This window comes from Martes martes, assembly GCF_963455335.1.
Source record: "Martes martes genome assembly, chromosome: 3".
In the NCBI taxonomy this organism is placed as follows: domain Eukaryota; kingdom Metazoa; phylum Chordata; class Mammalia; order Carnivora; family Mustelidae; genus Martes; species Martes martes.
This window is the reverse complement of record NC_137890.1, coordinates 3397861-3411094: the sequence shown is the minus strand read 5'-3', so window position 1 is coordinate 3411094 and position 13234 is coordinate 3397861. Positions and strand designations below refer to the sequence as shown.

Below are 13234 nucleotides of genomic sequence, written 5' to 3'. Positions count from 1 at the left end.
ATTTATGTCTTAATGTCTGTTTTGCAAAAGAAGCAAGGCCAAAAATCAGTTTTTTAAATGTCAACAAGTTAGAAACAGAACAACAATGAAACACCAAGGAAGTGGAAGAAAAGATACAGTAAAGGTAAGAAATAAGTTATTGAAATGTATAACAAATAGCAAAACCAGAAGTCGGTTCTTTGAAAAAAAAAATCTTCGAAACATGAATAAAATGGAAAACTCTCTTGCAAGGATAGTAGAGAAATAAGGTGGCACAGGTGACAAACTCTAGGATGCAGAGGGGACCCACCCCAGACTTTCTAGAGCTTGGAAAATAGTAATATGTATATTATGAACAGTTTACGCCAAAATAAGTTTGTGAATTGAGATGAACAGACACACTTCGCAAAAAAAAAGAAAAACAAAAGCGTGGTGGTGGCTATGAAGGAGGGCACGGATTGCATGGAGCCCTGGGTGTGGTGCATAAACAATGAATCTTGGAACACTGAAAAAATTAAATTAAAAATTAAACAAACAAAATACTACAACTAACCAAAATGGACCCCCAAAATAGCAAAGCTAAATAGTAACATAAACATTAAATCAATTCGAATTGAAATTGAGTACTTTTCTCTGAGGAAAACCCAAATGACTTTCCCAGTAAGTTGTCTCAAAATTTTCAGGATGAAGAATGCAAGTGTTACATAAGCCCTTCCAGAGACTAGGAGTACAGAAGGGGAAAGAAAAAACCTTCCCAGCTTGCATAAATAACCACTTAATTTATGACAAACTTGGCATTGCAGGGCACTGGGGGAAGGGTGATCAATTACCATCCGTGAGAGGAAAAAAAATGGACTTGACCCTTCCTTCGTGCTGCACACACAAGACACTTCTGGTAGATTATAGATCTAAGTGTCAAATGTAAAATAATCAAATGTGGTTGAAGAAAATACAGGATTTTTTTAACCTCAGAGATAGGAAAAGAAAGGAGGATGTCTTAAGCCACCAAAGAGTGTTAACCATAAAGGAAAACAATTATATATATAGACGTATATATACAGGAATTATTTTCAACACACTTGACCAACAAAGGGTCATATTCGGAGTTTGCTTAAAAACAAAACGAAAGGCTATTGAATAGGAAATTGGACGGGGGACATGAATAAGCACGTAAGCATTTTTCAGAGCCCACCTTCACTGGGAATTAGAGAAAAACACAGGAAGGACACAGGAAATGCTACTTTTCACACACCTGCAGGATGGCAGCGCGGACCAACGAGGAGGGGCTTGGGCGAAGAGGGATGCTGGGAGGGGATGGCTGCCCAGGATGGGACAGGATCTCCCTGGAGGAGGAGAAGCCCATGGGGTTTGGGAGAGAGGATGACGGTGGCTTCTGGGTAGCGGACACAGACCTGTGCTAGTTGCAATTCCAGAATTTAAAAAGATAAAGATAAGAGAGAATGGGCGGGGAATGGAGGGGGCATGGAGAGTCCGTGTCACGCAGCAGGACGGTGGCTGGTCCCCTCCCTGCCTCAGGCTTCCTTCAAGATCCGAGGGACCCCGGGGAGGCTGGCACCATAGCTTCCCAGCTGAGTATGTTCCTCACCCACACGTGGTCACGCGGGTGTCAGAAGCCAGAAGAGAAGGGGGATGGAAGCCAAACCAGGCAGGGGCCGAGGTTGGGGGGAGGGGGATGGGGGCGGGGAGTTGGTCCGGGCAGCGTTTGTTCAAGCTGAGCGGGGAGGTCTCCAGAGCAGAGCGGGAATTCTCTGTCGGCGCTCAGAAAAAAGGCTACTTGAATCGCACACTCGGGGAAAAACTCAGATGTGTTTACGGATCTCGCCCCCCCCCCCCCATTGAGCAAGGGTTACAAATAATGACCAGAAAGATCATCACAGGGGCGCCTGGGTGGCTCAGTCGGTCAAGCCTCTGACTCTTGATTTCAGCTCAGGTCGTGACCTCAGCGTCCTGAATTCAAGCCCCGCGTCAGGCTGCACACTCAGTGGGGAGTCCGCTTGGGGTTCTGTCTCTGCCTCACCCTCTGCCCCTCCCCCCACACATGCACATATACACTCTTCTCCAAATAAGTCAATCTTTTAAAAAAACAAAAAAAAGAAGGATGCAGGTCACAAAACAGAGCCTTTTTGGTGCAATGGTGGCAGGGGGCAGTGACATCAGCTAGAGACAGAAGGATTTTTCTGCCAGCAACAAAGACTTCTAGAAAAAGAAACTTGCCCTTACCAAATTCTATTACCGCTACAAGCAGACACAAGTTTGGCCAAGAATGATACAGGCTCCCTGGACCCCAAAGCGTCAGCTTTCCTTAACATTTTCTCCTGACTGAATTTTGCAGCTTCTAAAAACAATATCTTAATCAGATGACATTTATAATTTTATGCGTTCTAAAAATTAAACATGTTTCAGAAAGCAGAGAGAAGAGTAAAGAAAAGAATAAATCTATCAATTCTGTTCCCTAGAAATACTCGGAAATACATCTCACATCCCACTGGGTCAAAGTGTACGTTTTCATATAGTTGTTACGTGTGTGGTTGCGTCATGTTTGGCTTATTTTTATAAAGTTTGAGTTTTACAATTCTGCTGCTGTCCCCACCTTAGGAATATTGTGTGGCGTGTCTCCACGTCCGCAAGGTCAGATCTGCTTGGCTTCGAGCTAGCCATTAAGCACGCGCAGTGAAGGGCACCCCATCTTATTGGACAATGACCGAGCCCTGTGTGTTGGAGAGCAAAATTGCCCCTCGATTTCCCACCCTGAAAACAACACTGTTGATGTGTTACTCCAACTCAATTTAAATAGGCATTTTATAAAACTTTCCGTGTTAATTTTGATGTTTAGTCTTACGTGACTCTGTTTAGCTAGAAATAGAGAGATTCAGTCTTTCTCTTAAGATGGTTACGTTCTAAAAGCTCTGATGCTAACCTTTTGGGAGGAGGTAGAGGTCATGAAAACACTATATACCTTTATGTTGAAATTAAGTATTCCTAAAATAATAAAAATGGAATTTAAGTGACAGCTGTAGCCAGCAGGTATGTGATAGAATTATATTTCACAAGGGCTAGGAAGAAAGTAACTGATTCCTGTTCTCCTTGCAATTTTGGAGTATTCAAAGATGGCCACACAAAAAAAGGAATTTTAAATATGTTCAAATGATAAAAACTGAATACAGGAATATTTAAGAAAGATGACCATATACTCATTCACTTTTGCTAAAATTTCAGCTCATGTTTCTCCCTAGCTCGCCTTGGATGACATTTAACCTTACCACAAAGAAAAAGAAAAGAGAAACTTCCTGTCACCAAATTATTTAATTTGTCTGTGTCTTGACTCAAAAACCAAAAGCTATGGGTTGGACAATGGTCCTGGAAAAGTCTAGTTCAAACAAACAAACAAACAAACACCTGTGAGTTTTACTCTAAAAATCAAAGTTAAAACCAAAAGCCAATGGAACAAAGAAAAAAAAAATCCTTTAAACCAAAATGGAAATTTTTTGTGGACCACCTTGCCTGAAATTAATAACATCAAATTAAATGTTTAGGACTCTCAGACTTCTAAACTTCAGCACGTAACAAATGTTTGAGCCCTGGAAGACAGGTATATGTACATTACTCCTTAAATCTTATAGGGACCAGATTTTAAAATAAAGCAAGTTCTGTGTTGTCTTTAATTGACAATCGCTCAGAAATCTCAGGCACAAAAGGAAAGTTAATTCAACTGGGATTTCAGTCTTTCAAAGCTACTCGACATGTTGATGTTGGTCTGCTTTCGTGAACACCATGAAAGTCTGGGTTCCTGCAACCTCCCCAGATTACTAGCGTATCGGGCACAATGCCCTGGTTACTTTCCGCTGGGTAAGCACTTAGTGATTGGAACAATGATGCACGTTACCTAAGAACCAGTCAGTTTTGTGCAGGGTGCAGAGTTAGAAAATTTCTCCTTGTCGGTGTGATACAAACTGAACAAACATTACCCACGTGCAGCATGTAATATATAGGTGATCATTGTAATTCTGAAAGCAGTTACTAGTCCTCATTCCAAATTCACAACCTATAGCCAACGTGCTTTCTAAATAAAGGCACAAGATGGAAATAAATGTTTAGAATAACTTGAAATTCTAATTGAATCAGAAATAGTGTTATTTTCTAGGAAATGATTTCTCTTGAATGCCAGTATCTGCACACTACCTCTGCTTCCCAGAAATAATTATCTGTTTGTTCATTTGCTGAAATATAGTTATGTGTGGGTAATTATAGCTATCACTTACTTTAATTGCCAGGCTTTTTACTGATGTGAACACAGACTTAGATCTTTTTTGGTATACTTAATTATTCCCTGGACTTGTGGTTATTTATCATTAGATTAAAGAACAGTTTCTCGTGTTAGGACGTTTTAGTCGCATCACACAAAATATTGTGTGTATAAAGATGTTCATTTTGTGGGGAAATAAAGATTCCAGCTAGTCCCTTTTATGTCCAGTATGATTTTCTTCCTTGCTGCTCAATGAATATACATGATCTTGCTGGACAGAAGGAAACACGCGGCAGTTAAAGAACACAGTGTGCATTTGGTCTGACATTTATCATTCCGTGAAGATGGTCTCCCTTTCTCGTCTGTTACGTTTATCCTCGGTGTGCGCAGTGAGGGTTACCTGCGGCGGAAAGGGCTTTCCGCAGGGGAGGGCTAGGTGAGAACAGCTGGAGGACCAGAGGAGCTCTGCGTTCTTTGCATGGCCTCCAGGACCATACTGAAGCCACATCCATCGGAGCTCCAAACCACCGTGGTTCTGGAAACATCTAAAAATGGCTTTCGTCAGCTCTGCTCGAGAGAGATCCAGAATGCTGGCAGAGGATCCTCTCGTTTGAGGCCGTGAAAAACATTCAAGTATACGTTTTACAACACCACTTTGTTTATGGGGATTGTATAGATTCTTTGGAACTCACACTGTTGTCTCCTTCAAAGGCTAACTACCAGAGGAAGCAAGCCTTCACTTGAAAATCTGGACTATTGTGCAATTCTCTATTTTCAGCAGCAGAAGGTAGCTTTGCAAAGGAAGCCAGCTCCTCGGGCCTGTAGAAAGCCCTGCCCCACTCCTTCTGGCTAAAAATATTTTCAAGTCATCTTAAATAATTGCTAATTTGGACTTCATTTAATTGAATTTCCTCCGCTGTGGTTGAAAAGTCAGGATTCAAAATGGCTGGGCTGAAATGCTGACTCTGTTTTTCCCCGGATCTGTCGCAATTTTCCCGGGTGTCCGTGTTCAGACCCCGGCTCTGATGCTTACGAACTCCATGCCTAGGAGCAAATTACTTAACCTGTCCAGTTCTCAGTTTTCTCATCTTAAAAATGGGGACAGTTAAAGGACCTGCCTTATGGGATTGTTATGAGGGTTTTGCCGTGGGGCTAGCACAAGTCAGTGCTCAATAAACATTACCTATCCCCAGATACCATAAAAGCTTAGATATTTGGGGGCTAGAAGATCGCTGAAAATGTGTCCAGTAAAAGCAAAAAGGCATGCTGTAGATGAGGTATGAAGCAGTGAATTAATTCATCCCAGACCATACAGACTATAATGCTAAAATCAATGCCTAATGACTTATTTCCACATAGGCCCCAGTCCGCATGCGTGTATGGTCAAACATGCGTATCATTTGGTGGCCCGTGCCGGCATTCAGTGTGCTGACGGACATCATAGTTGGGAGCATCTGGCATGAATGGCAATTGGGATAGACGGGTGGAGTTCTGGGGAAGCTCTGTTTTACCCCTTGGAGGGTTAGAGGTTTCAAAATAATAAAAAGGACAGATTGACAGGAAGAAGCCTAGAGAAGGGCAGGTACACATCAGTACATCAAAGCATTTATTAAGCACCCGTTGCATGCAGACCTTGTGCAACGTGTGCGGAGCCATAGGAAATGTAAGCAAGTCAGACCTGCTCTGTGTGAGAAGAGAGCGCACACAGAACGCCCACGAGACATTTCAAGAGAGGTCACGAAGCAGGGCGGCCGGTGACAAGTGTTCGATCCGTCACATGAATAATGAGTGTCCTGTTGCCTCCCACCTGGAAAAGGAGATTCTTCGTGGGCTGGGATTGTTTGAGATGCTCCTGGTGAGGACCGGGATTTTCAAAACGAATCAGACTCCGATTAGAAGGGCGTGCCTTCCAGTGAAGAAAATGTATTGCCCAAGATCTGTGTGGCAGGGATGAGAATGGGATACTTTGATGGAGGAGATAAGTAACTAAGGGACAGAAAGTGGCGAGACTGCTCCAGGCATCAGATGCCAATTCAGAGAGTGTCTCTGGGAGAGTAGTCTTGGCTTGGAGGGGTGAGGTGCTACCTGCTATTGTGGAGAAACCTCCCTGATTGGGTTATTTCAGAGTGATCCATGGAACAGAAACTTGCGTTGGGAATAGCGGTTTTGAATTCCCCCGCCTGAGCCTTCATGGGCTGTGCACTCCAACGACAGTGTTCGAGAATGGGCTGGTACAGATGGCGAGAAGAGGGGAGCGAGGGTGATCCGAGAGATTGAGGTTCTGGGCAAGAGAACAAGACACTCTTTAACAGAAGTTAGAAATGAAGTTTGAAGAGGAGGTTTATTCTGGGGCTTGGATTTGAACTTCAAGCGCTAAGAGAGACTTCTGGCTATAGACGGTTGTTACATAAACAATGCTTATAGTTTGGGAGTTTAAGGGGAGCTCGAGGATGGGAAGGTAGAAGAGGTAGAGTTTTCACGGAAGCTGGAGAAGAGGGGATCATTTATGGCATCAGAGGAAAAGATTTAAAGGGAAACGAGGGAGAAGACTGACGGCAAAACCATGTAGAGTGCCAAGCTTCGAGAACTATCGCTTGAGAAGGGTGGACGTAGAGATACAGAATAAACCGTCAGAGATGGAGGAACACCGATGTCCAATTTCACAAGCGCCGGGAGAGGCATCATGTAAGGAGTAGGGGGTACTTGGCAAGCTGGGAGGACATGAAAGGAGAACCAAACCCCACTGCTGTTGACTAAATAAACTTGGGTTTGGACAGAATTCCAGGGATTATGACGAGCAGGCGCCGACTGGTTCATACATGATTTGCAGAGGGACACCACTGTCTACAGCCTGCGTCACGCTTCTTTCCTTGGAAGACTTTACATAAAGCCTTAGAGTTTTATGTGCAGACTTCACCAACAGAGGCTCTCCCTTTTCAACATCCCCTTACAAATCTCAAGGAAGTCCAGGGTCTGGGTCCACACACACGTGATGGGGAGAATGTCCTAAATGCTACACAACCCCCACCCCCAGCATCCTGGGGAAGGATTCATGACCAAGCACCCACTACCCAAGGAGAGAGGGAGCCCAGAGCCTCCTCCCCCTACCTGCGCCCTCCATCAAGGCCGATGAGTCCCTGACTCTCCCACTGCCCAGCCCCAGTGCAGAGCAGCCTGTCTTCTAGAACGCCCCTCTCTACTACGTAGAATGCCTTCCCCAAGCCTGCCGGCTTTCTTTGAACAGAAGAGCGCAGTCTCGGGGCGGCGGGTTGGGGGGCAGGATGGGGACAGTCTCAGAAGACCTTAGCATCTGGACAAGCTAGACCTGCTGTCATCCGGACAAGCCTGGCTCCTGAGAACGACGGTCTCAGCAAGGGGACATGCTTACCGTCGGACCCACAGTTGGTACCACGGAACACATGTGTGGAGGACACAGAACTGCAGCCGGGGTGGGGGACGATCGCCTCAGAACGCGGTCTGGGGAGAAGGCTGTGGCCACAAGAAGACGCGAGCGTGTTCGTGAAAATGCGCGATCCGTCTCCTGGGACCAAAGCCTTCCACGGAAGTCAACAGAGAAACGTTCGGTTCACCTCAGATGTTCTCCCCGCCGCGGGTCAGGAACCTTCCGCTCGGTAGGAACACGGCGGAATTCTCTACCCCGAGACTTGGGGGCTTTCCGGGGGGGCCTTTGCACAGCACACTGTCACTGCACGAGGACACCCCTGGCCTGCAGAGACCCGTGCTCGGGAACGGACAGGTGAGATGACGCAGTTTCCAGGTCTTTTTTTTTTTTTTAAGATGATGAAAAGTAAATGAAACAAGATTGAAATAGCGCACATCCAGCTCGGTGATGGGCACACGGAGTTTCGCTACATTTTCTCTTTTCTTTCATGTGTGTGAGATTTCTGGAATGAAAAGTTTTGTCACGCTTGTTGTCTTGGTAAATAACATGGGTAAGTTGTTGTACGTCTCTGTGCCTTTCTTTGAATATTTATCGATTGATTGATTGCTTATTTTTAGGTTTATTACCTGGTGCTTATTTTCTCTCTCTCCTCTCTGGACATAGTCTTTGCCCGTATTTTAAAATCTGACAGCCGGTCCTTTTTTTTACTGTGTAGGTTGTGTTAAGAATAATAGAGCCTTTTATTCAGCGCATTTAAATGTTCTGTATTGTTGTTTTCTTCGTTTGCATTTTATCTTTACGATGTTTTCGTTTATATTTATTTTTAAATGTTCAGATACAGGTACTGGTCCATTTTTTCCTTCACGGGCTTTCTCTTTTTCTTCTGGTGTCCTGTTTCGATCATTTGCCTTTAAAATGCGCTGCTTCTGAAATGGACACGAGATAAAGTATTTTATTGGTCCAAAACAGAACAAAACCAAACTCTGCCTGCTAACGTTCCGGGTGCTTCCCGGCCGCTACCTCATCCCCCGGCTCCCACTCCCTCGGCTCACCGGCCCGAGTGAGCTTCTCCCCTCTGCTGGCTACAACCAGCCGGGGTTCTGCACCCCGGGCGGGTGGTCTCCGTGGCTCCCCCGACCTGCTGCTTCGTGACGGGGAGGAGGCGGCGCACAGGCCGAGGCTGCCGTGAGCGCCCCTTCCTTCTCCCTGGCCGGCCCTCTCCGTCCCCACGCCTTCACCTGCCCCACGCTGACCCCGTCCGCCCCCACCCTGCCGGCCCGGCCACAGGTTCTGGGATCAGTGATTTCTTTGGCCACCAGGTAAGAAAGGCCTCGTGGCGCACCGCTCGGGGGAAGTGGCGTCTCACCCCAGTCCCCTCTCAGAGCCCGGCGGTGCTGTCCATGGCCTGCGAAATGCTGTCTGGCGTCTGCGGGGCGCCCCGTCAAGGGCTTTCCCTCGACCTGCTCTGCCTTCCAGCACATCCCACAGGGCCCCCGCCCGCCGCACCCTCTCACAGGCCCTTCTGCTGGGCGCGCAGCATCTGGAAGGTCATCGTCTCCCCGGGGGGTCTCCACGCACCCCCACTGCACCTGCTGCACCGTTCAGAGCCTTCTCGTCCCGGAAGGCTCAGATCCTGTGGCGTCTCCACCACCACAGCCCTCCTTCCCCTCCCTCAGGATCCATCCCTGCTCTCTCCGGGATCCCGCTCGAGGTCACCCGTCCCCTGCCTGACCCGTGACGCGACGCATTCACTCCGAGTCCTGGCTGAGGGGCGCTGGTCTCGTCTCCACGGCGTTCCCCAGTGCCCTGTTCAGAGGGGGACCGGGAGGGGTTCTTAGCTTCATTTAAAGGCCACCGTCTACAGCACATTTGTGCTACTGACTCGGCTCCGAGTCTGTCTCCTCCAGGAGCCAAGTTTCTGTTTTTTATTCGGGGAGTAACCTTCTAACTTATAATCCAGTTTTTAAAAGTGGGTCGCCACGTTCCTCCCCTTTTGTCAGATTCCCGGTCTTCGTAAGATGTCCAGCAAGTGGGATTTCTAGCCGTGGGCGTTTGTCTGGCTTGTCGGTCAGCACTCTGCTCCCCCCACGAGCACCCACACTTCCACAGCCCTCTCCACGCGGACCCCGGTCTCTCCGCGGCGCTCTGCAGCGTGGACACCCGTTCCACAGCCGACCCTCTGCTGACCCACTGGCCTGGAACTCCAGCTCGTGACCAGCTCAGAGTCCCAGATTCCCTTCCACCGGGTTTAGATCCCAGACCTCTCTGCTCCTGCGGGACGGGTCCCCGCCCCGCACCTGTTACCCCCGTCTCCCCGACGTCGTGCCCCAGCCCGTCGGACACGACTGCTGCTTCCGGCCAGGGCCCGTCTTCCCCGTGACCCCCGTTGTCGGCCTGTCACGTTCCGGGTGGCGGCCCCCAGTCTGCCCAGTCTGGACGGAGCGAACCACTTCCGTGCCAAGGCATTTGCGTATGTAACAGGAAAGACCGATCGGGGCCTTGTCGTGTGTCGAGGGGTCCTGCGGACCCCCCTGAGGAACTCACTCGCGCCTGCACGTGCAGAAGCCTGCAGTGACTCGCTCACTGTCTTCCGTGCAGGAAGCCTGCGGACGGTCCGCCGGTTACACCGTCCTGGTCAATTCCGGTTTTAGGTACGGGCAGCAACCGCTTCGGGGTTTCAGGTCTCCGGATTGAGCTTGTGCCATCAGGTGACTCTTCTCTCTTCAAGTGTTCATTTTTATTAACAAATCACTTGTAATGCCATTTGGCCCCTCTCTGCCCGGGGCCGCAGTCAGGGCTGATATTGCCTCCAGGGCTGTCCCAGCTGCTGGGGGGCCGCTAGCAGCTGGGATAGAGACCAGGGACCCTACACAGGGCAGCCCCACGGCCGACAGGGAAGCAGCCCAGAGTGTCCGCCGGGCGGAGGTCGGGAAACCCGGCTTCCATCTGGAGCGATCGTCAGCAAAAGCCTTTGACGCCTGGGAGGTGTTTCTGTATTATTTCGGTGGGGGACGTAAATGTCCCCACGCTGGCTGTTTCTCCCCCGGGCTCGGTTAGGAGCTGGTGTGCTGGGAATGCGCGGCCGTCCCGACCTCTCCCGCGTGGAATTCCCCGTCCCTTCCTCTCTCGGTGGGTGCGGTGAGCGCGCGTGGACAGGCTCCTGCAGCGTCTACGCATCCCGAATCCCCGCCTGCCTCCCCGCGGCCCCACAGAGGAGGCGCCAGTTTCCCTCCGTGGCAGTTCGGGGACCGGTCACTCTGTCGTCCACGTGCTTCTCCCTCCACCGTCGCTGCTTCCCCGAACCATCCTCAGTCTCTAGAAGCCCCCACCCCCCACCCCCGGCCGCGTGCCGCGCGGAACAGTTCCTCGTTACCCCTTTATTGCCTCTTCCCGCGCGTTTCCTCTTTCATTACACGGAATCGCAGCAGTAGTTTGTTTCCTGCCCTCTTGGGAGATTTACTCTTCGAGGAGCATTTACTGACCACCCCGTCAGTCCACGAACTGTGACGACTGGCGCTTACCGCAGCCCGTACCCAGCCTGTCTCGTCCGGGCGGGACACACTCACCTGCTTCTTGGTGTTGACCTCCGCAGGTTTACCTGAAGAAGATGGGCTCTGCGGGTTGTCTGTGAGCAGCTCTACGACCTCCTCGTTTCAGAGACCGAGAGAGAGCCACACCACTCAGGTAATGACCCCTACGTCGGCATGGTTACAGCAGCGGCGGGAAGGAAGCCGGGAGCAGGCCCTCCTGAAGGTGGGACCAAGGGCGTGTGTCCCCCCGGACTGGAGAACGCGCTTGTTCTCACTCTGGCCCCGGGTGTCTTCGGATCGACATCCTTCTCTCTCCTCCTCTGTCTCAGAGACGCCAGCTTCCTGCTGGTTAGAAAGAGAAGGAGGAGAAGAATGCCCCAAACAAACAAAATTAATAAGTACTTCTAAGTTAGATATTGTAGACGTAATTTATGTTGTGACATTTTAAAGTCACCGTCACGGGAAGACGACATTACATCCCGGGAGTGATGCTGACGCGTTCTCTGCACTTGACCCAGGACTCTGGGTGCCGGCGGCAGAGGAATACAACGCTTGAGGCACCTGTGGCTTTATGCCACCAAATCTCAGTGACTAGCTCTGAATTCCATGTAACCCAGACTGATTTATAATATAGTATGTGGGCACCCGGGAGAGCATGTGCCTCTTGATCATGGGGTGGGGAGTTCAAGCCCCCGGCTGCTGGGTGCAGTGCTTACCTTAAAAAAGTAGGTAAAGAAAAGAAAATAGAGCAAATGACCAGAACTCTATAAAATCAAAATGAGATCACAGTTCACAAAACTGTTTTTGATGGGTTTCAGCAATTTTTGTGTACAGGCTTAATGTGTCTGGCCTTAAAAAGTTCACCAAATAAAGATTATCACTTTGAGGAAACAAAACACTAGGGTTTTTAGAAAGAGAAAGGATTTCTGTCATATACTCTAGTGTTCTTTTTATGCTGAATTTTTAAAGATGATTTTAATCATCATCTTCAAAAAGATGAGTTCGTGGTCAAGGTGACACAGCCAACGATGTATCCAAAAGCATGTTACCGGCATATTCAAGATGATTGCTTTAGCAACAGCGTTCTTACTTTGTATGAAGCTATGGTACAGCTTTCGTGGTGTCAAATATCTACATAGAAATCTTTAAAAGGAGGGGCCTGGGTGGCTCAGTCAGTTAAGCATCTGCCTTCGGCTCAGGTCATGATCGCCAGGTCTTGGGATGGAGCCCCAGGTCTGGCTCCCTGCTCAACGGGGAGTCTGCTTCTCCCTCTGCTTCTGCCCCTCCCCCCTGCTTGTGTGCGTGCTCTCTCTCTCTCTCTCTCTCAAATAAATAAATAAGATCTTCTTAAAAAAAATCTTAAAAAATAAAGTCAGCCGCCTATCTGGCTGTTGCCATAAAATCAGTAGTCCAGCCAGTGCCGCGTTTTCATCTGAATATTTGGCCTTCTACAGACAGGTCCCTTGTTATCAGCTGAGATTTTTTCTAAATAACACTGATGAGGGAGCGAGAAAAATCAATAACTTCAATCTTAAAACTAAATCTGCGGTAGGCAGTCTGCTGAAATCATTTACAGTGACATATAGGTGCTGGAAAAGGAAGAAAACGTGGGTTGGGCGCCGTAACAGAGCCTCCTAATCTCCCCTCTGTTCCTCGAGATGAATTTGCTTTCCTCTGCAAGCCTCACAGATGCTTTATCTCAGGCCGTTCCCAGAGGGCACCTACTTGTAACGAACGCAGGTTTGGTTTTTATTATCATAAGACTGATTCCTGCACCTTAGAGTCCAGCGGTCGGCCCTATCCAGGGCTCCCGCTGCCGTGGGGGGTTCGTAGAGAAAAGGGTGATTTTGCAAGAAAGTGCATAAGGTGGGCATCTCTTTTGCGGATTTGGCTAAGAAGCAAAGAGAGATGGGAAAGAGCCTCGGGAATAAGTTGCCGTAGTTGTCAGTGGGGGCGTTTTGCTCAGGTGCAAACTCTCTGCCTTCAGTTACCTTGTGATGCCTTTTTTCAAGGAAGCAGGAAACCAGGCTCGTTGTCCTCCCTGCAAAAGTGCACGCA

At 48.6% G+C, this 13234-nt stretch overlaps 1 protein-coding gene across 1 annotated transcript in view; it reads left to right on the top strand.

Moving 5' to 3' along the window:
• MYO16 (myosin XVI) overlaps window positions 1–13234 on the top strand; it is a 442217-nt gene that overhangs the window by 404114 nt on the left and 24869 nt on the right. Inside the window, exon 33 of the mRNA XM_080798962.1 lies at window positions 11239–11330. Coding sequence (XP_080655088.1) covers window positions 11239–11330 — 92 coding nt within the window. The remainder of the gene's footprint in view (window positions 1–11238; window positions 11331–13234) is intronic.